The sequence below is a fragment of the Pongo abelii genome, chromosome 15 (genome assembly GCF_028885655.2).
Source record: "Pongo abelii isolate AG06213 chromosome 15, NHGRI_mPonAbe1-v2.0_pri, whole genome shotgun sequence".
Lineage (NCBI taxonomy): Eukaryota > Metazoa > Chordata > Mammalia > Primates > Hominidae > Pongo > Pongo abelii.
The window spans coordinates 80,058,158-80,084,734 of NC_072000.2; the positions used below are offsets into that span (position 1 = coordinate 80,058,158).

Below are 26,577 nucleotides of genomic sequence, written 5' to 3' on the forward strand. Positions count from 1 at the left end.
CCCACTATTATTGTGTTGTTGTCTGTCTCATTTCTTAGGTCTAGTAGTAATTGTTTTATGAATTTGGGAGCTCCAGTGTTAGGCGCATATATATTTAGGATTGTGATATTTTCCTATTGGAGTAGTCCTTTTATCATTGTGTAATGTCCCTCTTTGTCTTTTTAAACTGTTATTGCTTTGAATCTTTAAAGTTTGCTTTGTCTGATGTAAGAATAGCTACTTCTGCTCACTTTTGGTGTCCATTTGCGTGGAATATCTTTTTTCACTCCCTTACCTTAAGTTTATGTGAGTTTATGTGTTAGGTGAGTTTCTTGAACTTATATGTTAGTTGAGTTTCTTGAAGACAGCCGATTTTGTATCTTTTAAGGGGAACATTTAGGCCATTTACATTCAACATTATTATTGAGATGTGAGGCACTGTTCTGTTCATCATGCTAGTTGTTGCCTGAATACCTGGTGACTTTTGCATTGTGTTATTGTTTTATAGGCCCTGTAGGATTTGTGCTTTATGGAGGTTCTATTTTGGTGTATTTCGAGATTTTGTTTCAAGATTTAGAACTTTCTTTAGCAGTTTGTATAGTGCTGGCTTGGTAGTGGCTAATTCTCTCAGCATTTGTTTGTCTGGAAAAGACTATCTTTCCTTCATTTATGAAGCTTCGTTTCACTGGATACAAGATTGTTGGCTGATAATTGTTTTGTTTAAGGAGGCTAAACATAGGACCCCACTCCCTTCTAGCTTTTAGGGTTTCTGCTGAGAAATCTGGTGTTAATCTAATAGGTTTTCCTTTATAGGTTACCTGATGCTTTTGCCTATAGCTCTTAAGAGTCTTTCCTTTGTCTTGACTTTAGATAACCTGATGACTGTGTGTCTAAGTGATTATCTTTTTGTGATGAATTTCCCAGGTGTTCTTTGAGCTTCTCCTGTTTGGATGTCTCGATCTTTGGCAAGGCCAGGGAAGTTCTCCTCGATTATTCCCCCAAATAAGTTTTCCAAACTTTTAGATTTCTCTTCTTCCTCGGGAACACCAGTTATTCTTAGGTTTGGTCGTTTAACATAATCCCAAACTTCTTGGAGGCTTTGTTCGTTTTTGGGGATGCCTTTTTCTTTGTCTTTGTCGGATTGGGTTAATCAAAAGCCTTGTCTTCAAGCTCTGAAGTTCTTTCTTCTACTTTTTTGATTCCATCGTTGAAACTTTCCAGTGTATTTTGCATCTCTTTAAGTGTGTCTTTTATTTCCAGGAGTTATGATTGTTTTTTATCGATGCTCTCTATTTCCCTGGAGATTTTTTGGTCCATGTCCTGTATTATTATTATTATTATTATTATTATTATTTTTTAGTTTCTTTAAATTGGTTTCCACCTTTCCCTGGTGCCTCCTTAAATAGCTAAATAATCGACCTTTTGAGTTCTTTTTCTGGCAATTTAGAAATTTCTTCTTTGGATCCATTGCTAGTGAGCTAGTGTGATCTTTTGGGAGTGTTAAAGAACCTTCCCTTGTCATATTACCAGAATTGTTTTTCCGGTTCCTTCTCACCTGGGTAGTCTGTATCAGAGGATCTGGGTTGAAGGGCTGCTGTTCAGATTCTTTTGTCCCACTGGTTGGTTCCTTGATGTGATGTTCTCCTTCTTCCCCTAGGGATGGGGCTTCTTGAGAGCCAAACTGCAGTGATTGTTACTGCCCTTCTGGGTCTAGCCCACCAGCAGAGCTGCTGGGCTCTGGGCTGGTACTGGCAAGTTTCTGTGAAGAGTCCTGTGATGTGATCCATCTTCAGGTCTCTCAGCCGTGGATACCAGCACCTGATCTGGTGGAGGTAGCAGGGGAGTGAGCTCTGTGGACTCTGTGAGGGTCCTTTGTTGTAGTTTTGTTCAGTGAGCTGGTTTTCTTGAGCGCTGGTTGTGCTAGTGGTTTTTTGGCCTCCAGCCAGGAGGTGGCGCTTTCAAGAGAGCATCAGCTGATACAAGCTTGCCCTAAGGTCGCCTGGGTAAGTATTTGAGTGTTTCAGGTGGTGGGCAGGGCCATAGAGCTCCCAAGATATTATGTCTTTTTTCTTCAGCTACCAGGATGGGTAGAGAAAGACCATCAGGCTGGGGCAGAGTTAGGCGTGCCCAAGCTCAGGGAGACTCGTTGGACAGGGCTTGCTGCTGTTGCTGTGGGGGATGGGGGTGTGGTTCTCAGGCCCATGGAGTTACGTTCCCAGAGGGGATTATGGCTGCCCCTGCTGCATCATACAGGTCACCAGGGAAGTAGGGGAAAGCCAGCAGTGGCAGACCTCACCCATTTCCCACGCAGCCAACAAGGCCAATCTCCTGGGGTGCATATTTTGATTTAGGCATATAGTGTGTGTTGATCATATCAGGGTAAAGGTGTCCATCACCTCAAGCATTTATCCTTTCTTTGTATTACAGACAATCCAGTTATACTCTTAGTTACTTTAAAATGTACGATAAATTATTGTTGACTGTAGTCACCCTGTTGTGCTATCAAATACTAGATCTTATTTATGCTAACTATATTTTTGTACCCATTAACCATCCCCACTTCCCCCCACCCTCCGTATTTTGTTGTTGCAAAGCTCAATTATAGGTTATTCAACCCTTTCCCTTCAGAGAAAGTGATTCCTTAATTTGGAATTTGGAAAATTCTGTCATTGATTATTCTTTTTCTGGTAAATAACTAATAACATGTTGTAATGGTTTAGTATAGATTCTGGTATATTTGTTTACTAAGTTTCCCTTTTTCTCTAGTTATGTTTAAAAAGAAAGTTGCTTTAGTTTCTTACTCACTGAGTCAAGTGATACAATGTCTGTAGCTTTCTAGAAAGAGGTGGATTTCCAGTCAGAAAGTGGTGAGAGTTCTGCTCTTCTCTCTGGAGTTAGGGCCTGAAAACTTAAACTTAGCTATTATCAGAAACAAGTTTGTGTCCAGTAATCACTTTAAATGTTTTTTGTTTCCTCTTGCCTGTTTTCATATTCTCGATTCCTATTTTCTGTTTATGCTTTCTTTTCTTTGTTTTCCCTTTTCTAATAGGTTTAATTAATATTTTTTCCCCTTTTAAAAATAAGATTTATTCTGGAAATGTTTATTCATTCTATTTTATTGTTTTCTAATTCGTTATTTTCTTGCCTTATCTTTACTAATTCCTTCTTTCTGCTTTCCTTAACTTTGTTCCACTATTTCAGTATTTCTCCCCACCTTGAGTTAGATGCTTCATTTATTTTCATTCACTCTTGGTATTTTTTTTCACTATATAAAAGCTATGAATTTTTCTCTGAGCATTGCTTTCATTATATTACATAAATTCTGATGTATGTTTAATTGGCTTTCTGGGCAAGGAGTTAAGAGATATTCTACTAAGCAAGCAAAGCTGAATTTAAATTACTTGTGCTATTTTGGAAGACGAGTATAGAATATTGAAGTTGTTGGGTATTTCTGAAAAATCATTATATTTGCCCTATAATTTCAACTGCTTAGCCTATTAAAACTTTTAGTGGCATTTCCTGCAAAACTTTTTATTTCATTGTGTTTGTGTGTGCATGTGTATATGTATGTATTTAAAAAACATTTTGCTAGGCTCTTAAGAGTCTTCCAGGCTTTGGTACTAAGCCATGGGGATGATATAACACATAGTCCTCAGCATGAAATAACTCACTCTCTTGTAATGGTAGCAGCTACATAAACAGATGATAATAATAACATGGACTATGCATGACAGAGACAGTCCGAGGGAATAACAACCACTAAAAGAGGCCCCGAACCCAGCTTGTGGGTGGGAGTGGGGAAAAAGCTGAACTAGCCTTCTTGGAAGAGATTATATCTAAACTGAATCTTAAAGGTAAGCAGGTAGATGGCAGAAGAAGGGGAGAAACAGTTTACAGAATAAAAACTCACTTGTGCATATGTAGGGAAACGAGTGACAGGCTAAGGATGTCACAGGATGGAGAGTCAGCAGGGACTAGCTAGGAATGAAGTTGGGCGAGAAGGCAAGGGTTGGTTCAGGGAGAGCTTTCATGCCGTGTGAAGGAACTTGTCCTTTGTCTCTTAGATGATGGAGATCCTCTGAGACACAATTGCTTTGCCTTTTAGCTGGATCACTCAGGTAGCTTGAAGAGGATGGATTTGGAGGATGAGGCAGTGCCACTCCTTTTTCCTCCATGCTCGCTGGTGAAGATAATGAGGAACAGTGAACTAGCTAAAGGTAAAGAAGCAAAGTATTCTGACAAGCCAAAAATTTGATGATAAAACATAGAAGGACTCAGAATTTACAATTAGAGGTTAGATTCTTAAGAAATCTGTATGGCAGAAACAGAAGCTCATATCCTGTGTAGTTACTAGTACTCCTGCTGTGATTTAACTTTGTTTATAGCCTAAAACACATAAAAATATCAAACTTTCCCTGCCACGTGAGCAGCTGCCACTTCAAAAAAATCTGTGCAAGCACGTGTATACTTGAAATATAAAGAGATAAATGTTCTCAACTACCACCATTCAACAAATAACTTACAAATCTGAGCAGAGAGCAGGTCAAATTTAATTCTTTCCCTTGGCCCAAGAGAGGCTGGTTATCTTTTGGAGATGAGATTTTTTGGAAATCTATGTGTATGTCCCTGAAAGCAGGGTTTTCTAGAAACATCTTGCACCTGGGCTGGAGGCAGGAGAAGTGTCGTGGTGGCCAATAGGGTACTGAGCTTCTGTGTGAAGTCTCACTATCTCTGCCTGACTCCATGCTGGAAGGGAGTGTAGTGCTCTGAAGAGATGTAGCCCTTTATGGTTATTGCCATTAGTGAACAGAAGAATGTGGTGAATTAGCCCAGCTTTGTGGTGAGAAGTGGGAGGCAATGAATCAGAAGGAGCACTGGCCCTCCCCATGCAGGCAAGTGTGAGATTGCAGGACCCAGCTATCATTAGGAGCAACTTCAGCTCTTCCAGCCTGGGAGTTTAATCAAAGGGATAACGGCAGACCACCCAGGCAGGGGCTCCAGTGTGAACGAATGTGCTATGTCAGTCTCTGCTCCCCAACCAGCCAGTGCCCGGGATGTGGCCGGGCCTCCTGGAAATGTGCTGACAGATACAGAGAGGGGAGGAGATACTTTTTGGTCTTCACATTTTTCATTTAGATGGAGAGTGGGAAAAAAAAAATCCATTCTATTTCTTTCATTTTTCTTGCTCCTTACCCTGAGACTTCCCTGCCTGGTCCTAGAGAAAGATAGATGCGGAAGTACATAAAGTTTGGTTCACGGCAGTTAAACTCTTTCACTCTCTCTGTACAAAGGAATTCTTTATCATTTCTTCTGCTTCCGCAGCTACCACCGTAAGGGTCCACAGTGGACCTTGAGTGAATCTCAATTTCAGAAACTCCAAATGAAGAGAGACGGAGCTAAATCTTTGAAATGGTTCCAAATGTTCTCTAGGATTGAGGCAGATGGCGCCCAGTTTATCACAAGCTTCAGCAATTGGCACTGGAAACTCTTTCTGCCTCCTTAGTTTATCTGGACATATTTGAACTTAGGTACATTTGTGCTCAGATTTTGTGGCCGTTTGTTAACCCTAGTTCCTTTAGTTTCATATTCTTTCTCAGTAGAAAAAGTTGTTCTTTGTACCATATACATTATTCTTTCCCATTTCTAGAAGCAGAAAAGGGTAAATAGAAAAAGGCATAAGCTCTTGAGTCAGCAAGACCTTGGACAAGTTGTGTAACCTCCCTGGGCCTTGATTTCCTCATCTGTAAAGTGGGGTAGTTTTGGTATCAAGACCCATTCTTCTCTTGGCTACTTGCGCCTCTCTGTTCTAGGACCTGGCTCCAGTTGATCTGATCTGATTTCCTAGCTTTTCTAGGTCTCGAGGCTTGAAGCTCTCATTTTCTTTAGTTCCTGGCCTACTGCATGGTCTCTTGTTTTAAAATAGCCTTTGTTTTACTCTGCCACCCCTTTAAACTCATCTTCCTTGTACTGCCAAACTTCTTTTAAAATAACACACCCTTGTTGGCTCTGGTCTCCCTTCTGCCCCTCCACCCCCACACACTTGCTCTTGCAGTCTGACTTCATCTCTTACATTTGTCCATCTCTCTCTCAAAGGCCACTCATGACCTCAGAATTGCCAACTTCAGTCACTATTTTTACTCTTCTTCCTTTAGCATGTGGCACTATTATCAACTGCTTCTTAGGTGAAAATTTCCCTTAGCTTTTCTAACGCTTCAGTAATTCCTCTGAGAAATCATTGCTTCCTCCCTGAAAACTAGATTCCGTTTTCAACATGTTTTTCAGAGCCACTGGCATATAGACCTTAGGTGTATAAAGTTGATCATAGCAGAGTGGCTCTGGTTGAAGAAGGTGGAGTGGCCCCTGGGCATCTGCTTCTCCCTAGTCTTTTGGGATCCTCTAGCATATCTCTGAATTCTAGGCTATAATCCTCAGAACTTCTTTTTCCTCTCCATACTTTCCCCTGGGATAAAGTTCCTTTTCCTGTGATTTCATCCTGGTACTTCTCTATGGATTTCTCCCAAATATATATCTTTAGTTTGAGCCTTTGCTGAGAGTCAGGTCCAAATTTCCACCTGTGAGACATTTCTACCTAACTATATTGCAGAACATTCAAAATACTTGATGTATTTTGAACATATTTTGAAAATACTCAGAAAAGTCTTAAACATATTTAAAACTTATTTGCCTCTTTTTGTTCTTCTCTATATTAGTGACATTGCAATTCTTGGAATTCTAGAATCCCAGGGAATTTAGGAATGGAGCCATTGGTTTATCAGTGCCTCTCTTCACTTCCTCATTCTGTGTCCAGGCAGTTGTCAAGATTCTACAGTGTCTCTGATACCTATCCTGTTTTTCACTTTTCCATCTACTGTCCTGCTTAAGGCCTTTATTATCTCCCGGATGGACAGCTGTAATTACCTTTTCACTGGTTTCTTGGCCAGTCTCTTCCTGTTCACCCTAGTCTTTGCTTTGCTGAAAGATTCTTTTTTTTTTTTTTTTTTTTTGAGATGGAGTCTCACTCTGTTGCCCAGACTGGAGTGCAGTGGCACAGGATCTCAGCTCACTACAATCTCTGCCTCCCAGGTTCAAGTGATTCTCCTGCCTTAGCCTCCCAAGTAGCTGGGATTACAGATGCCTGCCGCCATGCTGGGCTAATTTTTGTATTTTTAGTAGAGATGGGGTTTCACCATCTTGGCCAGAGTGGTTTCAAACTCCTGACCTCAAGTGATCTGTCCGCTTCAGCCTTTCAAAGTGCTGGGAATTCAGGTGTGAGCCACTGTGCCCGGCCATAATGGATTCTTTCCTAAATCACAAGTCTCATCATGGTACTCTTCTGCTTAAGAATCTCGAGGGCCTTCCTGTTGTCTATAATGGGAAGCCCAGGCTGTTAAATGTGATTCAAAGCCTTTATTTAGAATCTGGCTCCAGGCTACTTTTCCAGCCTGTCTCCCTCCTATCACACATGTTTTTGTGGGGCTCAACTAGAATTTCTGTTAGTCTCCATGCCTTATGCTATCGCCTCATGGAAAATGTTCCCCAGTTGCCATGTCTAATCTGAGCGTCTGTCCAGGCTCAGTGTAGATGCCACTTCACTCATATGCACACTCTTTCACTCACCACACTAGATATGTCAAGATAGCTGTCTCTTTTAACAGACAGTGAACTCCTTGAGGGCAGTGTCCTTTGCTGCCTCAGAACCTGACTCATTGGTAGTACTCAAAAAATGTGCTGATTTGACTGGACTACAAGGTAATTCATTGAGAATTGGATCATGTCCATTTTTTTCACCAGTTTTTTCCCAGCCTGCTAGGTATTAATAGTATGCACTCAATACGTATTTTTTGAATAAATAAGTAAATGAAGAACCCTCTGCTGCCTTAGCCAGAAGTCATCTTTCTATTCTGTGTGCTCCTTCAGTCCTTCATTACTTTTTATAACAGATCTATTATAATTATTTTGCATCTTTTCTTTCCTGTTTTGCACTAAACTACATGATGCAGTTCTTTCTAACTCATCACCTAGCGCAAGGCCTTTCACTTGGCAGTCATCACATGCTTGCTAAATTGAAAAGAATTTCTTTATTACATTTTGTAGGTTTTTATATTTTCTTTAAAAACGATTGATGGCTAGGTGCAGTGGCTCAGTCCTATAATCCCAGCACTTTGGGAGGCCAAAGTGGGTGGATCACTTGAGCTCGGGAGTTCTAGGCCAGTCTGGGGAACATGGCAAAACCCCAGCTCCACAAAAAAGACAAAAATTAGCCAGGTGCGGTGGCACGTGCCTGTAGTCCCAGCTACTCTGGAGGCTGAGGTGGGAGGATCGATTGAGCCCAAGAGCTGCAGTGCGCCATAACTGCACCACTGCACTCCAACCTCGGCTACAAAGTAAGACCCTGTGTCAAAATTTTTTCATTGATAACACCATACCTGCTCTTCATAATTAAGCAGTTGACATTAATCAGATGCTTACTTTGTACTAGGCACTGTGCCAAGGACTTTATATGCATTATCTCTTTAACCCTAATGAAGTGTAGGTACTTACTTTTTGCAGATTAAGATGAAGAAATAGAAGCTGGTAGGATAAGTGACTCTGCTAATGTCACACAGATGGCAAGTTACTGTGCTAAGACTCAAACTCAGCTCTATCTGACTCTGTGCTCTTTACCTCAGTGTTTTTCTGCCTCTTTCGGTGTGAATAAGGACTCAAACCTCTCATTAGACGAAAGTGACCGAACTTCACCCTGTGAGCATGTTGTTCCATGATGTTGCTACAGAGTTGTAGCCAAGCCTATACTTGTGCCTGCTCAGAGAAACAAGGAGTTGAACTTTCTGTTTTCTTGATTTGAAACGCTTCTCTAGTTCTTGAAGCAGCTTGCAAAACATGTGGCTCTGTTGAGAATTATCAGTTATTTGTTGGGCAAACTCCTCATCAGATTATTTTATAGTATAGTCAACTGATTCTTCGACCAAACAAAACTCAGCCTTGTTAATCACTAGAGATGCAATAAGAATAGATCTACTTATGATGGCAGCAGCAACTCCCCTGTCAACACACAAAATCTACATGTATAAATTGGAAACCCTACGAAGAGATTTGCCCATTTTGTCAGGTTTCCCAGGAATGTCTGGCAAATCTTGATCTGGAACTCTGTCTGGATTTTGGAACACTAAATGTCTATATATATATACGTATATTATGAAAATGGTGAAGCTCAACAGAAAGAGAAGATAAGCCAAGAGAATTTAGTGCTGAGGTATTGGAACTGCAGAGATTTCCTGCTTTTCCTGACCCCCTTTAAAATATAATTAACATTTAACCCTTCTGTCCTGGTGATAGGAGTGTGAATTTCTTGAGGTTTATTTTATCAGCATCCAGGAATCGAAGAAGGAATTGAATTGTGGCTAGTGATTTAATAAATGCTCGTGAAGTGCTTTTGGAGGACTGTTCAAAATGTAACTGTTTAAGATCTTTTCATTTTTCTGATTGAATATATTCTCTAATATTTCTCCATTGGTGAAAATCTTGTAATTGGTGCAGATCTGGCACTTTTGGTTTTCCTCTTCTTTCACCTTGAGTGAAACAGATCTTGGTCCACTGATATTTCCTATTCAAGGATTACCTTTTGCTCTAGCAAAACAGATGAAAACAGGTCAGGAGCGACTAGTCACAGCATTTTCCTGTTCCAGATCATTCAGAGCCCCATGGCTGCAGGAATCAAAGCTATGGCATGTTCAATTGATCCAGTCATATTCTTTTTTTCTTATTTTTAAAAATTTTTATATAGAGATGAGGTCTCTCTATGTTGCCCAGACTGGTCTTGAACTCCTGGGCTCAAGTGATCCTCCTGTCTTGGCCTCCCAAAGTGCTGGATTATAGGTGTGTGCCACCATGCCCAGCTGATCCAGTGAGATTTTGATATAGCTATACATATCAGGATATATATAAGGAATATATATATATATATATATATATTCTTTATATATGAACACCACAGAGAACATTATTTTCAGATGACATTGAGGTAGTTTTGAGGATAATATGAATGCACATTTAGACAAATTTATCCTTTTATCAGTTGAAGTGATTCTTAACCTTTTTGGATTCAGAAGTCTCTTGGAGAATCTAATTAAAGCTTTATTCCTCCTCCTGAAAAAATATACACTCAAACTTATAAATTTGCGTTAATTTCAAAGGGTTCAAATACCTTCACCCTCAATCAGGCTCTGTCTTGATGCCCCATGGACTTATGGTCTCTAAGTTAAGATCCCCTGAAAGTGTGTAGGTAGTACATAACCATTAATATCAATCATTTGGCTGAAACTCCAAATCTGTGAGTATCTTTGTTTTATACATTCTTTATACATTTCAGTGATAGCCCCACATTAGGCTGTAATCTCCATGAAGGCAAGGATTTGGGGGTTATTCATATATCACAGTGTTACATATTTTGGGGGGTACATATGATGTTTAGATACATCTATACAATATGTTATGATCAAGTCAGAGTAATTGGGATATCCATTGCTTCAAAGATTTATCTTTTCTTTGTGTTGGGAACATTAACAAGTCTTCCCTTGTGACTATTTTGAGATATACAATAAATTGTTAACTGCAATTTTCCTACTGTACTTTCGAATACTAGAACTTATTCATTTTATCTAACTGTATTTTTGTACTCATGAATCAATATCTCTTTTCCTTCCCCTTCCTTTTTCCCTTCTCAGCTCTGGTAACCATCATTCTATTCTCTATCTCCATGAAATCCACTCTTTTTAGTTCCCACATATGAGTGAGAACATGCAATTTTTGTGTTTCTGTTCTTCACTTATTACATTTAACATAATGACCTCCAGTTCCATCCATGTTCTGCAAATGACAGGATTTCATTCTTTTTATGGCTGAACTATATTCCTCTATGTATATATGTCACATTTTTTTTAATCCATTCATCTGTTGATGGACACTTAGGTTGATACCCAGCAGTGGGATTGCTAGGTCATATGGTTGTTGTATTTTTAGCTTTTTGAGGAACCTCTATACTGTTTTCCATAATGACTGTGCTACTTGACTGTTTTTTGTCATTGTTTTATCCTCAATGCTCAAAAGAATGCCAAGCCCAGAGTAGGTGCCTGATAAATATGTTTGAATTAGTGAAATAATCTTAGGAAACACCATTCCTAGACCTTCTCAGACAAGAATTATCTAAAATTTTTCTGGACCTGCTATAATGAGGAAATTGAGCTATGGCAAGATTATAAACTGCATTGGGAATGCTTTGCTACCAGTTACTCCCTGTGTTAAGCTCTTATTAACTAAATCATCTTCTCTCTCTCTCTCTCTCTGTTTTTCTTTTTGAGACAGGATCTTGCTCTGTCACCCAGGCTAGAGTGCCACACAGGCTGGAGTACAGTGGTGTGATTATGGCTCACTGCAACCTTGAATTCCCAGGCTCAAGTGATCCTCCTGCCTCAGCCTCCCAAGTAGCTAGGACTACAGGCATGCACCACCATGCCTAATTTTTTAAATTATATTTTGTAGAGATGGGGTCTCTTATGTTACCCAGGTTGGTCTTGAATTTTTGGCCTCAAGTGACCCTCCCGCCTCAGCCCCTCAAAGCACTGGGATTACACGCATAAGCCACTGTGCCTGACCCTAAATCTTTAATGCTTAATTTTCTTCTCCATTTCGGTAAATAAGATGCATGAAATTTGCAGACATCCTTAGTGAACCTGAGATTAGTTTGAGTCCATTGCAAATGGTTTTTTAGGCCTTTGCAGTTTAAGTGGCATGAAGAAACAAATATACACATTGTGTGCACAAGGCACAACATCTGTATGTCAAAGCTGTTATTTCATCCATTTAAGATCAAGCAAAAATCATCTCTAAAATTATTCAGGGCACAGCAAGAGTAACACATCTCTCAACTCTAGTCACTGATCATTTTATTTCCCTGAATTCTAAAGCAGTCCCTCCCTTGTGGCCCAGGCAAAAATAGGTGATTTAGGACTCCTAATTTCCTTGATAGCCTTGCAGAGACATTAACCACTTTTCTACTCAACTGGTGAAACTAGCTGCTAACTGGAGGTAGGGAGTGGGAGGGAGAAATAGAGGGGGTGGGGAAAGAGAGAGAATGAGAGAGAGAGAGAGTCTCTGTGTGTGTGTGTGTGTGTGTGTGTGTGTTTGGGAGTAGAAGGGTCTGCAACCAAGGTTCTCATGTAGCATGGCTCTGTCAGAACCTGTGAGCAGGCTTACTGTTGTCTACTAGATCAAGGACAGAATCATTAGTCTGACATTCAAGGGCCTCCCCAAGCTGTTTATCTGTCTGTCCCTATCTTCTATCATGCGATGCTTTTGCTGAATTAGACTACTTTCTCTTTCTCAGATGTTCTCCCTGCTTGTCTGACGATTTTTCTTTCCTCCTACCTATTATTTTAGGCCCCGCCCAGATGCCATTTTTTTAGTTTCTTTAGCTGTTCTTTTATGGCACTTACTGCATTCTGGAGGTCTTAAATACTGCTTTTTGTCTTACAATCTTGTCTGACCTAGTAATTATAAATTCCAACATGGCTTGAGGGCAGGGAAGGGCCACGTTTTTATCTGCACATGCGTTAGCACTTTCCTCAAGGCTTTGCCTGTGATAGGCAATACAGCACTTACTATCTTTGAGGTTTGGACTTCTCTTAAGCATTCGGGACTGCAGCATTTTTGAGAGCATGCAGCATTGAAATAGCTAGGCTTGTCTTCAAACCCTCTTCATATACCAAAAGGTTATGTATCTGGGTGGATGGTAGGTATATTCTAAGATTCAACAGGGAAGCTCCATCATAATTATAGTGCACTATATATATATAATATATATATATAATTCTATATATATATATATTCTATATATATATATATAAGAAGCACTTAATTATAGTGCTGGCAGCAGCACGACTTTTAACAAACAGCAGTAACAAGCAGTAACACTTGGGCGGGCCAGCCACCGGAAATTGGCCTCTTTCTCTGGGTTTCTCCTACCCCCTTTTCAATCCATCACCTGTATTTATTCCTGCTATAATTTAAACACCTGTCTAGATGGTATGCATGCAATGTGTCCCTACCCCACACATTCAGATATTTGCTCACCTGCCTTATTCGGAAGATTGGCTCTAAAATAAACAGTGATTTGGTACTAAAGGAAAAACGCACTGAGGTCATCGTGGCAATGGACATGAGGCAGAGAATGGGAGTGGAACATCTGGATAAGCTGTCCAGGAGAGTGGGAGCAGAGGAAGAGGAAAAGCAGGAGGGGGAGGAGGAGGAGGAGAGCAAGGGGTGAAACATCTGCCAAGCAGGCCCCAAAGCTTAGGTGGAGGTAGGATCTTGTGACCAGATTTCCCACAGGCAGTTACTCACTTAGCAGCAGCCAGCTAGAGGGAGGCAGGGGCAGAGACATGTGGAACAAGTTGACTGTTTTTAGGCTTAAATTTCTTGCTTTTTGTTTTTTTGTTTTTACCACTATTTCTCAGGGAAGCATAGCAAGTAATCTTGGGGTTTTCTGAAGTTTGTCCTAAGCTGTTTTGTCCACTTTTGCATTCTTGGCATATTTAATGATTACTCATTTTAATGTTTGAGCATCTGAACAACATTGAGAAATAGTAAAACCTTAAAGTTGCTAATGAAACTGTTTTCCCTTCTCATTCCCTTTTGTTGTTTTGTATCTTGTCTTCACCCCATCAAAGGCATTTCTGCTGTTTTTTGGAAAATCCCCTACCCCTGAGCTTTGTGGAGGAGAGGAAGCATTGAATGGTTCCTTTTGCCTGTTCTCTCCTTTCCTTAGCTACCATTCCTGGTAACAAGTGCTTCTCAAACTCTGCAATGCAAGTAAGTTTCCCGTGGATCTTGAAAATGCAAATTTTGGTTCAGTGCAGCTGGGGCTGGGGCTGGGGCTGGGCCAAGATTCTGCATTTTTAATATGCTCCCAGTAATGCAGGTGCTCTTGGTCCAGAGACAGAATTCTAAGTCATGAGGCTCAATGGTACAAGGCAGTGAGATAACACAGTGATTAAAACAACAAGATTGGGAGAATTTTCATCAGGCAGACCAGGAATTGAATCCAGGGGCTGACACATAACAATTATTTGTTCTTGAGCAAGTTATTTTATCTCTCAACCTCAGTTTCCCCATCTACCTGTCTTGAAGACTAAATAAGTTAATATACATAAAATATGCTTAGCGCGTTGCCTGGAACAAGGTGTGTGTGTGTGTGTGTGTGTGTGTGTGTGTGTGTGTGTGTGTGTGTTTGAGACAGGGTCTTGCTGTATTATCCAGTGTGTGTGTGTGTGTGTGTGTGTGTGTGTGTGTGTGTGTGTGTGTGTTTGAGACAGGGTCTTGCTGTATTATCCAGGCTGGAGTGCAGTGGTGTGATCTCGTGTGTGTGTGTGTGTGTGTGTGTGTGTTTGTGTGTGTTTGAGACAGGGTCTTGCTCTATTATCCAGGCTGGAGTGCAGTGGTGTGATCTCAGCTCACTGCATTCTCAACCTCCTGCGCTCAAGCAGTCCTTCCCACCTCAGCCTCCCTGGTAGCTGGAACTAGAAGCATGCACCACCACACTCAGCTAATTTTTATATTTTTAGTGGAGACGGGGTTTCACCATGTTGCCCAGACTGGTCTCAAACTCCTGGGCTCCAACGATCCACGTGCTTTGGCCTCCCAAAGTGCTGGTATTACAGGTGTGAGCCACCGTGCCTGGCCCAAACTGTTTTTTGAATTTAGCCATCATTAGTATTAATATAGTTTTGTTGTTATTATTACTGTTACTGTAGTGGATCTAAAAAGTAGCATATTAAAATTGATTATAGTAGAAAATTTTAAAGGTCCAAACACAGACTTATAAGCTTCTTATGTGTATATACTTGTGTTTTTCACTTAAAGATGTTGATTACCTTTATTAGTAGGGCATGTTCTTTGAGTCATGGTTTCAATTAAAAAAAAAAAATGCAGTAGGTTTTCAGCTATCTCCTGTCTGTTTTCCAGACCCCTTTGTGACCAATAACATGAATTCGTAGGTTGGCAAGCCTAGATTTAATAGCATAGACACTAGTTATTAGCCCAGAGAAGCCAACTGACCCAATGGCTATGACCTCCACTTTAATATCCTAATATAGGTTGAGTGTCCCTGATTTAAAAATCCAAAATCCAAGCTGCTCTAAAATTTGAAATTTTTTGAGCCACCTACATGATATTTCAGGTTTTCAGATTTGGGATGCTCAATTGGTATAATGCAAATATTCCAAAATACAAAAAAATCTGAAATGCAAAACACTTTTGGTCCCAAGTATTTCTGTTAAGGGACAGTTAACCTGTACTACTAACAAAAATGGTGAGCCAGTGATTGATTTTGTGAGTGGTGCTGTCTCTTCATGTACTGTAAGCCTGTTCTTTTAAAAAATTATTTAGCAATGAAATGTTGATCATCGTTGTATATCAGGCACCTGTAACTGCTCTTTATCACTTTCTCTTCATCTGATCAAAGCTGGTTTTGTTATGTTATTTGGAGAAATGTAGATGGATAGAGAAGTGGATGTAGCCTGGTGACGTCTGTAATCATCATCTTTCTGTCCTGTTAGGGAAGAAACCTTCGGGTATGAACCCTAATTGGCTTGTAGAGTTTATTAAGGTCTCATCCGATACTGGGAGATTTTCCCTGCCCTTAGGTCTTCTCTAGGCAGGGCAAGGCAGTTCTAAAGCCAGAATTGATGCTTAGATTCATTTTTGTTCAGTGACTCCTTCTTCCCATTCTGGAAAAAAGTGGGAAGCTGAAAAGAAAGACCAGAGGTTTTCTTACTTAATTTAATCTAGAGATAATTTGCTTGGTGCAAAATTTAGTCAGATGTAAATCTGTATACATAACATGTAGCCAGATCTGATTGAGAGTCTAGAGCTGTGCTGTGCAATAAGGTAACCACTAGCTACATCTGGCTTTTGACTTTTAAATTATATAAAGCTTAAAATCCAGTTCCTCAGTCATAGCAGGCATATTTCACATGCATAGTAGTCACATGTGGCTAGGGGTTACTGTATTGAACAGTGCACATTACAGAACATTTCCATTATCACAGATCATTCTAGAAGACAGAAAATGATTTATTTCACTTGTTTTTCCGATAGATCAGTGATGGCTACTTGGAGAAATGTGTAAAGAAGATTCTGAGACCATCTTCAAGTCAGCCCCGAGTTGCTTCATTATGGGTTAGCAATATGAGTCCTAGGAAGAGACTGCTGGGTGAGGGATGTGGGGGTGTTAGGTCTGGCATATGTGCTGAGTGTCTTCTAGACAAAAAATCCACAAGTCTAAGAATAGAATATTTAATCTAGAGGGGCAGGTTATTATCATTTGGTAGGAACAGATTTTTTGTTTTCTTTTAGCAGGAATCCTTTAGAGAGAAAGGTGAGAAGCTTTTAAAGTTTTCTCATTCCTTGTATAGTCTCTCATTTAAGTAGCAGTCACTTTTGCTGTTTCTCAAATTAAGAATGATACTTTGCTTTTGCATAAAACGGAATCACAGTGGCTGCCACTTCTTGGTTTATCCATCACATCAGGAATGGTTGTTATGTGAATAAACGTAACCCTCCAATAATCCAAAAGTAATTTCATGATCAAGTCACTTTTTACCTGCCAAGAAACAAAACTGGCCGAGGATGTTTTTTCTTTGTTACTTCTTTAATATCTTCTGATGAAAGATAACAAGTGGGAAGTAAAATCAAAGGGAAAGAAGGAAAAGCTGGTATAGTTTTGTCAATCTCTGTATAATCACTGTTTTAAGAACTTGAGGTCTGTATCTGATGATATTTTAAAAATCTCTAATAATTAAGGGTAACTAGGATTGTTTTCCTACTAGTTTCCAAACTAGAAAAGATTTTTAAAACTTGGAGTACCAGTTCTGCAACTTTTATGTGACTTTGAGCAAATTACTTATCATAACCTCTCTGAGCCTTAGTTTCTCCGCTTGTGAAATGGTATGGAACAGTATCTACCTCTGTGAATAATGGGTAAGGACTAAGTGAAATATAAAACCCAGAGTGCCTGACACCACTACTGTAAAGACTCATTAAACCATATTATTTGGGAAAAGTAGACCACATGCGCTGGAAGGCGAACACTCTCTGTTCTGTCTTGGCCCTGCCACTTACAGATGTGTGACTATTGTCTAGTTGTTTACCCTCTTTTGACTTTGGCTTCCCCTTTTGTAAAATGAGTAACAGTAGAACCTGTTACAAAGGGATTGCTCAGGGTTAAATGAGATAATGCACTTCAAGATCATGCAAGCACCCAGCACTTTGGGAGGCCAAGGCAGGTAGACCACTTGAGGTCAGGGGTTACCAGCCTGGCCAACATGGTGAAATCCTGTCTCTACTAAAAATACAAAAATTAGCCTGGTGGCAGATGCCTGTAATTCCAGCTACTTGGGAGGCTGAGGCAGGAGAATCACTTGAACTCAGGAGGTAGATGTTGCAGTGAGCCAAGATTTCGCCACTGTACTCCAACCGGGGTGACAGAGTGAGACTCTGTCTCAAAAAAAAAAAATAAATAAAGCCATAATGAAAGGTCATTGCACATAGTGAGTGTTCCGTAAGTGTTAACTGTTAAGATGCATATGATGATGTTTAAATTAGGGGCAGTCTTGCCAAAGGATAGGTTTACTAAATCTTTTATCTCCTCTCCTTTCCATTCACTAATCTCCAGACGATACCATTTATACTAAACATGGTAAAGTGTGCACATTGTTTATTTATTGATATTCCCCTATAAATTATTAAGCTTCCTTTATTAAGTTCTTGGCACAACTAAAGCAGTAATTGGAGAAGCTGTTAGTTATCATAAAGACCTTTCTCACTGTACTTTTTCTGTAAGTTTCAAGATCATGTCTAATATAAAAGGTCTGATGGTCAAATCAGGGCAGGAAAGCAGAGGAGTCAGTGTGGGGCAGGAGTGAGTTCAGGAGTACAGGGAGTCTGGTTCATTGTCTGAAGGCCTGACCTACATTGCCCCTAGGATATAGGAAGAAGGACAAGGCATTTCAGAGAAACTAGTGGCCAGAGAAGTTACTACCATAATTTGCTACTATATCTTCCCTTCTTCCCTGTCTTTTTTTTTTTTTTTTTTTGAGACAAGAGTCTCGCTCTGTCGCCAGGCTGGAGTGCAGTGGCGCTGTCTCAGCTCACTGCAGCCTCTGACTGCTGGGTTCAAGCAATTCTCCTGCCTCAGTCTCCTGAGTAGCTGGGACTACAGGCGCACACCACCATGCCCAGCTAATTTTTGTATTTTTAGTAGAGATGGGATTTCACCATGTTGGCCAGGATGGTCTCGATGTCTTGACCTCGTGATCCACCCGCCTTGGCCTCCCAAAGTGCTGGGATTACAGGTGTAAGCCACCACGCCCAGCCTCTTTCCTGCCTTTTAGTTAGCATATGCCCTTCTTCTCCCCCTTGTAGAAGCAGTAGGGGACAGAAATGATAAATCATGTATGGCCGGTGAGGCTTTCTTCCAAAGACTGGTTCACACTGGAGAGTGCAGCCTCCACAGACACTGGGAATTGCTCCTGACCTATGGAAAACAACTTTCTTTCCAAGAAAATTATTTTTAGTCCTTTGGTGTAAAGACACAGTCCTGAGCTTGTTTTCACTTATTGAATTCTATAACTAGGAATGAAACACTATACTCTTGCTAAAAATGACCTTTTTTCTTTCAGAATTTTTAGGAAAAAAAACATAATTCTCTCATTTGTAGTTTGAAAATTATTAGGCCCTTAGAACATTTTATAGCAAAACATTTGCCTTGGAATTTACATCTCCAGTCTGATGACTTTCACTACTGTTCTCTAGTGTCTCATGCTCAAAATCCTGCCTTCAGCTTTGTATCTTCTCTCTCTTCAACAGTCCCGGTATATCTTACTTTGAAATGCTTCTCACAACCATTCTTTCTTTTCTTTTCTTTTTTTTTTTTTTTTTTTTTGAGATGGAGTCTCGCTGTGTCGCCCAGGCTGGAGTGCAGTAGCGAGATCTTGGCTCACTGCAAGCTCCACCTCCTGGGTTCACACCATTCTCTTGCCTCAGCCTCCCGAGTAGCTGGGACTACAGGTGCCTGCCACCACACCCAGCTAATTTTTTTGTATTTTTAGTAGATACGGGGTTTCACCATGTTAGCCAGGATGGTCTCCATCTCCTGACCTTGTGATCCGCCTGCCTCAGCCTCCCAAAGTGTTGGGATTATAAGCATGAGCCACCGTACCTGGCCCCATTCTTTCTTTTCTGATTCCACTACCACTGCCTAGGTTTTAAATACATCTGTATTTGCCATAACAACTTTAAAATAATTTTTTATTATAAAAGGTAATACATGCTCAGTTTAGAAAATTTGGAGAATATAGATAAGGAAGAAAATAAGTTGTAATTCAGAAATAAATGCTACTTATAGTCTGGATTTTTATTTCTAGTCTTCAGGAATGTCTGTTCACTTGTGTTTGTGTGTGTATGTGTTTAAAGAAACTTGGATCTACTCTATACAGTTGCATATTGTGATTTTTGCTACCACGATTTTTTTTACTTGGGATATTAGCATGTTCCTATATCATTATTTTTCTTTTCTTTTCTTTTCTTTTTTTTTTTTTTTTTTCAAGATGGAGTCTCGCTCTGTCACCCAGGCTCGAGTGCAGTGGCGTGATCTCTTCTCACTGCAACCTCTGCCTCCCAGGTTCAAACAATTCTCTTGCCTCAGCCTCCCGAGTAGCTGGGACTACAGGTGCCTGCCACCACGCCTGGCTAATTTTTTTTTTTTTTTTGATTTCTAGTAGACATGTGGTTTCACCACGTTAGCCAGGCTGGTCTCAATCTCCTAACCTTGTAATCCACTCGCCTCAGCCTCCCAAAATGTTGGGGTTACAGGCATGAGCCACTGCGCCTGGCCTATTTTTCTTTTTCTTTCTTTTTTTTTTTTTTTTTTTATTTTTCAAAAAATGTTAATGCATACGTAATATTGTCTTACTTAGGGAAAAATTTATTTAACAATATTGTTAGCCATTTAGATCTCCTTTTTCAGTATTAAAAACAATGCTTGATTTTCAGTATTCACAGTATAGTGTAGTGAGTAAGAAAATGGGCTTTGGCAGTTGAAAAACTATGGTTTGAATTCTTGTTCTGCCATTTATTTCTAGGCCTCAATGCAATCATAGGCCTCGGTTTCCTTCTTGTAAAATGAGTATTATCATGGTACTTACCAACAGACTTGTGGCAATTTAAGTGAGATGTGTGCGACGTACTCATTTACACATAGCTTGGCACCTAGTGAGTTCTAATAAATATTGACTGCTATTATGATAGCCACCTGTCATTAATCATCTGCAATTGTTTTGTTGTATAGTTCCCAGAAGCTAGATTGTAGTATCAAAATATACAAATATTGTAATATATTTTAATAAGGTATTGCCAGTTGATTTCTAGGAAGATTCTACCAATTTATAGTCACACAAGTAGTGTAAGTACCTAATTTCACCCTTTGCCATTATTGGATACTATCTTTAAATATTGTATACCAAAGTGATATGCAAAAATGGTGTCTTGTAACTTGCATTTCTTTGTAATTTGCATGTCTTTCTTATAATTTACATTTACCAGTAGAAATGATGACTAGTTTTACATGTTTAATTGGCTAATTGTATTCCTTCTTTGTACATTATTTATTGAAGTCCATGACTATTTTTCTCCTGTCTTTTTTCTTTCTAAATCAGTGGGTTCTTTGTGTATTATAAGAATGTTATTTATAACTAAAATTTACTGAGCATTTAGAACATTCAAATGGGGTAACAAGGGCAGAAAGACTAGTTCACCTGGTTTCTTTGAACATTGTCTACTCAGTAGATTCTTGCTGTTTTTGTTATTCGTCTTTGTTTTTCATAGCACCCGGCACAGTCCAGTGCCCTGCACTTAGTAGGAGCAAAATAAATGCTTGTTAACTTACACTGACATTGACCACTCTCACTTCTGCTCTTTGTGCACAGGAGCCATTCCTTCCTGGGTGTCTGTCACAGCCACAGCTTCAGCTCAGAGGGGTCAGCATCTGTTGGCCTTGACTTGATTTTGCCTATATGTTGTTAATGATGCTTTTTAAAAACTCTGTAAAGTCAGGTTATTTCCCTTGCTTTATTTCTAGGTAACAAACCTGAATTTGGCAACTGGCATCGTAAACAGAAGCAGTGCTTCAACTCCCCCAACCCTCCGACCCATCATCAGTCCTAGTGGCCCGACATGGTCAACACAGTCAGACCCCCAAGCTCCCGAGAATCACTCCAGCCCTCCTGGAAGCAGGTATGTGAAGGGCCCTGCAACTAGCATTTGGGTTACTCAGGGATGGCCTGTGTCCCAAGCAAGCCATTCCCACCTTGAGTTCTGTATGGAGATAGCACTAAGGCATATGCCCTTTCTCCACCTGCCTCGATCCTCTGGCACCTGACTAAGAGAGCCTCATTTTATTTGTAAGACAGTTTTCAGGCATATCAAATGAAAAGGACATTTCTGAGATAGCTAAGAAAATCACCTTAGGGTAAAAGATCAAGAATTTACACTATGTTTAATCCTTGCTTATAGTCATCATTTTTATGTGCCAACTTTTTGCACTTTGTCCTTGTCTCTTTTTTTTTTTTAATACCTTATGTTGTTTATACTTTTTTTTATACTACATTGTGTTTCAGTAACTTTAGACTCTGTTCTTTTGAAGGACATATTTGTTTTTTATTTTTTTATCTAGTTTCATTTAACTGAACTCAAACAACCTCGCTGAACAATGCTTATTGGGAAGTGGGAAGGAAATTTCCTTTATGTAGTTGAGAGATGTGGCTAAAGATAAAATCCAAGTAGCTTCTGGCGATGATGTAAGCAGCTTCCAAATTAAAAAAGAAACCACTGTATTGAATTCTGGTCTTGCCGTGTGTTTTAATTACCCCGTATTAAAAAAAAAAAAAGCAATGGATTCCCAGCACATCTTGCTTTAGTGCCTATTAAATATGGATTAAATTGCATCAGTCCCTGAGTCAAATGAGCTAGAGAGAAATGTGACTGTTACAATGAAGTATTCTGACCAGCTGAGATATTGTTCCCTCCAACCAAAGAAGTTTTACCACAGGTGCCCGACCAAGCCCTCACACCCCATGCCAGTACTTCCAGCCTCTGCCTTTTAGTATGCTGCTTTGCCCTGAGATTCAGAGGGGCTACTGAAGACTTGGACATGGAGGAAATACCTAGTTGTTGGTAAAGTATCTATTGGTGTTAGAATTATTACTTAAGGAACTAATTTGGGAAGCAGAAGCTCTGCCCAGGAAGCAGCATAGATATAAGCACATTACATCATCCTGCGGTACGGTGTCTTTCATACCAGTGATCATTGTGGTCGGGGTGAAAAGAATCATGTTAACTGAGAATTATAAAGAACAAAAGACCAAGAGGCAGGACTTTTTAAGGCAGAGCATCCTCCCCACAGTTCTCTCCCCAGGAGAAGTCTGCTGTAAAACATCAGTCGTAAACAAGAAATTCTGTTTATACCATAGAGCTTTATTTTCCATAAAAAAATTTCCAGATATTCCATTTTCATTTTAAATTCAGAGCCTTGTTTTTATGGAAGACATTTTCACTGCAATTTTGGATATAATGTGTGTATGACAAGGCCACAGGCATTGCTCCTACTGTAAACAAAATGTTAAAACCACACATTTTGGAGAAACTGAGTTTTAGCACTTTTTGTACTTGTAGATGGAATGAGGAAAAACATTTTTAATAACAATTGTGGCTGGGTTTAGAGCTTTCTTTTGGTAGCGCCTGTTAGTAGTGAGGTGAAAGATGATGAGTTCTGTCAAGGATGTGCCAGGACCTAAGGTTCAGTACTGTGAGTGGCCTTCTCCCAGCCAGACTGCCCACAAGGCTGCGATAATGCTCATGGTGCATTACACGATTTACTTCTGACCCATTCCAGCCAAAAAGCAATCCCCACAAAGTCCCCTGGTCTTTTCCTTTTCTTTTTACCCACAGCAGCCCTCTCTTTACCTCCTCTTCAAACACAAGAGCCAGTTTTCAAGTCCCATTTCAGTTCAGGGTAGCCCTGGGACATTTTCCTCTACCCCCAGGTGACCTCTGGTTGCCAGCACTGCCTGGAGCCTGAGCTTGAGAGTCCCAGTTCCACATGGAATTCCCAGAGGCACCCACCCTAAAGGAGCCCTGAGTGAATTCTCAGAGGTCCTTCCAGACTTGGCTGTGATATAGGCCCCAGCCATACCTGCAGCATACAACCTGCACAGCTCAATGTCCTGGTTTCTATTTATACCTGGTAAGTCACTGTTTTGTGGATATTTAGTCTCTTGTTGTTCCTCCTTTAGTCGTAAGGATGACTAAGTTTAATGAATACAGGATTTGTAGCTTAGAGATCTGAGTTTTATTACTGGTTTTGACATTAAGTGACCCTAAGCTATTCATTTAATCTTTTTATTGGGTAAGCATACTTACATATGAAGTGGCCTGTTTTGAGAGCTTTTAGATTGCCTTTAAAGCACTTTGATCTCCCTGGAAGTAGGCGCTAGGTAAATAAAAGTTACTCTCAATAGTTTTTCTACAGTAGCAACAGTGGATTCCAGTTTAGTTCTGATAATTCACTAAACTAGGGGCTGCCCTGTAAACTGTAATAAAATGTAAAGAGAATCCCATTGCTAGCTGTACTTTTCATCTCTGCATGTCAGAGAATTCACTGACTTGGTAGCCACAGGAATGAAAACTGGTGACTCACAAGAACTCTGCAAATAGTGTTATTTTTCATTTCCCTATGGTGTTGCTATTGTTCCCAATTTTATGGATCACACAAGTTTTCATCAAACGACCTTGTTCTCCCGCTGTTTTGAAATCACCCCAAATGTAGCCTCAGGGTTGTCGTCTCCCATTGGGTCAGTGTAAGCTCAGCCCAGCGCCTCAAATCCCTTGGTTCCTTTGGTCTGTCTGGAGTCCTGTTCAGGCTTTGTTGTGGGAGAAGAAGGCAAAGAGCCCACGACTTGCCCAGACAGTCTGAGGCCTGGCCATGTAGCTTGCAGTTCCCTAGACACTCTGGAGTTGGACTTGGCCAGCCGTCCCTCTGTTGTTACTTTTCAGAGGTAATAAGTGAGATTAATTGCAGGCCATTCTCCAGAAGAGAAAGTAGTTAGAGCCAAATACAGTCACATGTTTAGAAGCCTGAGGTGTGCCTCCAAGCAAGGCCGACTTAGAATTATACAGTAGGGACTCCAGGATGCAGGTACCAAGTGTTTATGACCTCTCTCTTCCTTAAAGTGATGTTTTCAGTTTCTAGGTGCTGATACATGGGTGTGTTAACTTTTCTTTAGCCAATGAGAAAGATTAGATTTTTCAAGCTGCCTTTTAATTATCCATTTTTGGGTTACATGGGAAGTCATTAGGAGCTGAAAGTTGATGTGCAGAGCCATCTCATCATTACTGCCAGCCTTCCATGGAATTGGATTACATCAGGGAGAATTTTCTAGGTGTGGAGCACTCAGTGGGTTCTTAGTGCATTTTTCTTTGTGAGACATGGAAGGGTTACTGTAAAGTCTTGGCTGCTGCTTGGAATGACTTGGGAAGAACAGGGCCTCAGACAGCTTGGCAGGAACCTGAGGCCCTGTTTTTTTCCAGTCCGGCCCTTCCTTGTGGATCGAGCTGTCAGGGAATCCCACGAATGTCTGGCTCCTGCCCCTTTGTATGTTTTTCCAGCATTTGTCATTGAATTATTTTTATCCACCTCTGGCTTTTTCACACATGCATCCCGGGGATTTGTCTGTTCCTCGATATGAAAGATGGGGGAATTTGCAGAAAGAGCACAGCAGTGAGTTTGTTCCTACTTTTTTGTGATAGGACAAGACATTGTGGGCATGGGCTGCTCCACCTGGCCAGCTCCCACTCTCTAGAGAACATCTGTATGAACTTGAAATGCCACTGAGGAATGGGAAATCTTGGGAAATTGGAACGATTTTCGATGTCACCCTGTCCTTCTGCCCTCTTATTCAACAATAGATTATAAATAGCTTGGTATTCTGCTTTGCATAATTTTAAGGTACACATTTTTCAGAGATTCTGATTCTAGTTTAGTTAATAATACTTTCCTCCCTTCTTTTAGATTATTCTTAGGAATGTTGCTGGAGATTCAGGTCTCTAAATTCTCATCTTTTCATTCTCAGTCAGTCCTCAGAAATACTGAATTTGTTAATTTCCTTTAAAAATATGTCCTATGCATTTTCTATATGTCAGGCATTGTGTTAGTTGCTGGGGAGGAGCAGTAAATAAAACAGAATAGTTCCCGATCTCAAAATTTACTCTCTAGGGTATATCTTCCATGTTCTCAGCACAGTGTTGGGTGCTGGGTAGGGCCTAAAAGACTTTTGAAGACATAATGTTTGATCACTAAGAGGCTACTGTCTGGCAGGGAAAGGGAGTGTATACACATGAAACAATCAGAGCAGTGGCAGGCGGCATATGACAAAGATCTGAATTTTATGGCATAGACAATTAGAAGAAAGGGTGTCAAGAAGGGCATGTAAGGAGTCAGTCCTGTCCCGGATGAACCTTGAGGGTCGTATGCTCAGTGAAGCCAGCCAGCCACAAAAGGACAAATCCTGTATAAGTCCATTCATATGAAACATATAAAGTAGTCAAAATCATAGAAACAGAAAGTAGAAAGGTGGTTGCCAAGGGCTGGGGGAAGAGGGGAGGGGGAATTAGTGTTTAATGGGTATAGAGTTTCAGTTGTGAAAGATGAAAATGTTCTAGAAATCTGTTGCAGAATGATGTGAATGCACTTAACACTCCTGAACTATACATGTAAAAATGGTTAAGATGGTACATTTAAAATTATGTGTTTTGTTTTTTTTTTTTTAAACAAAGAAGAGTATGTAAGGATTTAAGAGAGCTCCATAGTTCCACAAAAATTACTTAGTGGCCAAATGGCAAGGTTTTGTTTTTATCCTCTGCCTTAACAGAGGGATATTATAAGGGAATTATTCTGAACATAGTCCTTTAAATACTTCTCTTTCTTGAAAAGCATGTTACCTTTATAGGAAATGGGCCCAGCAGTTTCTGTTAGGAAGATGGCATAGTATGGTGGGAAGAGAAGGGACTTTAGAGTCAGACAGACCTTGGTTTGCCATATTAAGTGTGTGGCCTTGGGCAAGTTGCTTAGCTTTTCTGAACCATAATTTCCCCATCTTTTTTTAAATGCACATAGTTCAACCCACCTCATTAAGTTGTTGTAAGATTAAACTGAGTTGTGTATGTGAAAGTGGCCAGCATGGTTTTTACTTTTTACTTTTTTGGTGTAGGTTTCTTGGTAACTCTCAGTTCCCTTTCCAGAAAAAAGAAAGAAAGAAAGAAAGAAAGAAACTTAAAATTGAACTTGCTTGGGATATGGTATTGCTCACCACTTAGTTTAGTACCTAGTTTACATCACTCTGGCCATGACCCCTGTGCAGTATGCTCCTGGGACTGGAGAACAGAAATCTGGCCTTTCTAGCCGAGGATGGGAAGGCATCAGAGTGGGGCCAG

At 40.2% G+C, this 26,577-nt stretch overlaps 1 protein-coding gene and 1 long non-coding RNA gene across 57 annotated transcripts in view; one reads left to right on the top strand and one right to left on the bottom strand.

The window, feature by feature from the left end:
- Window positions 1-26,577, top strand: part of TTLL5 (tubulin tyrosine ligase like 5) — a 295,793-nt gene that overhangs the window by 138,594 nt on the left and 130,622 nt on the right. For all 51 annotated transcript variants that reach the window (XM_063715226.1, XM_063715251.1, XM_063715254.1 and 48 more), the window contains 1 exon segment: window positions 21,170-21,324. In XM_063715226.1, the coding sequence (XP_063571296.1) occupies window positions 21,170-21,324 (155 nt within the window).
- LOC129049791 (uncharacterized) overlaps window positions 1-26,577 on the bottom strand; it is a 51,518-nt gene that overhangs the window by 11,103 nt on the left and 13,838 nt on the right. For 2 of the 6 annotated variants that reach the window (XR_008513118.2, XR_008513116.2), the window contains 2 exons: window positions 20,978-21,100; window positions 15,619-15,779 (listed from right to left, as the gene is read on the bottom strand). The exons of 3 other annotated variants lie outside the window; for them this stretch is intronic. This is a non-coding gene — a long non-coding RNA (uncharacterized LOC129049791). Of the gene's footprint in view, window positions 1-15,618; window positions 15,780-20,977; window positions 21,101-26,577 lie in introns of those variants that run through there. One more of the 6 variants, XR_008513117.2, reaches the window with a different exon arrangement.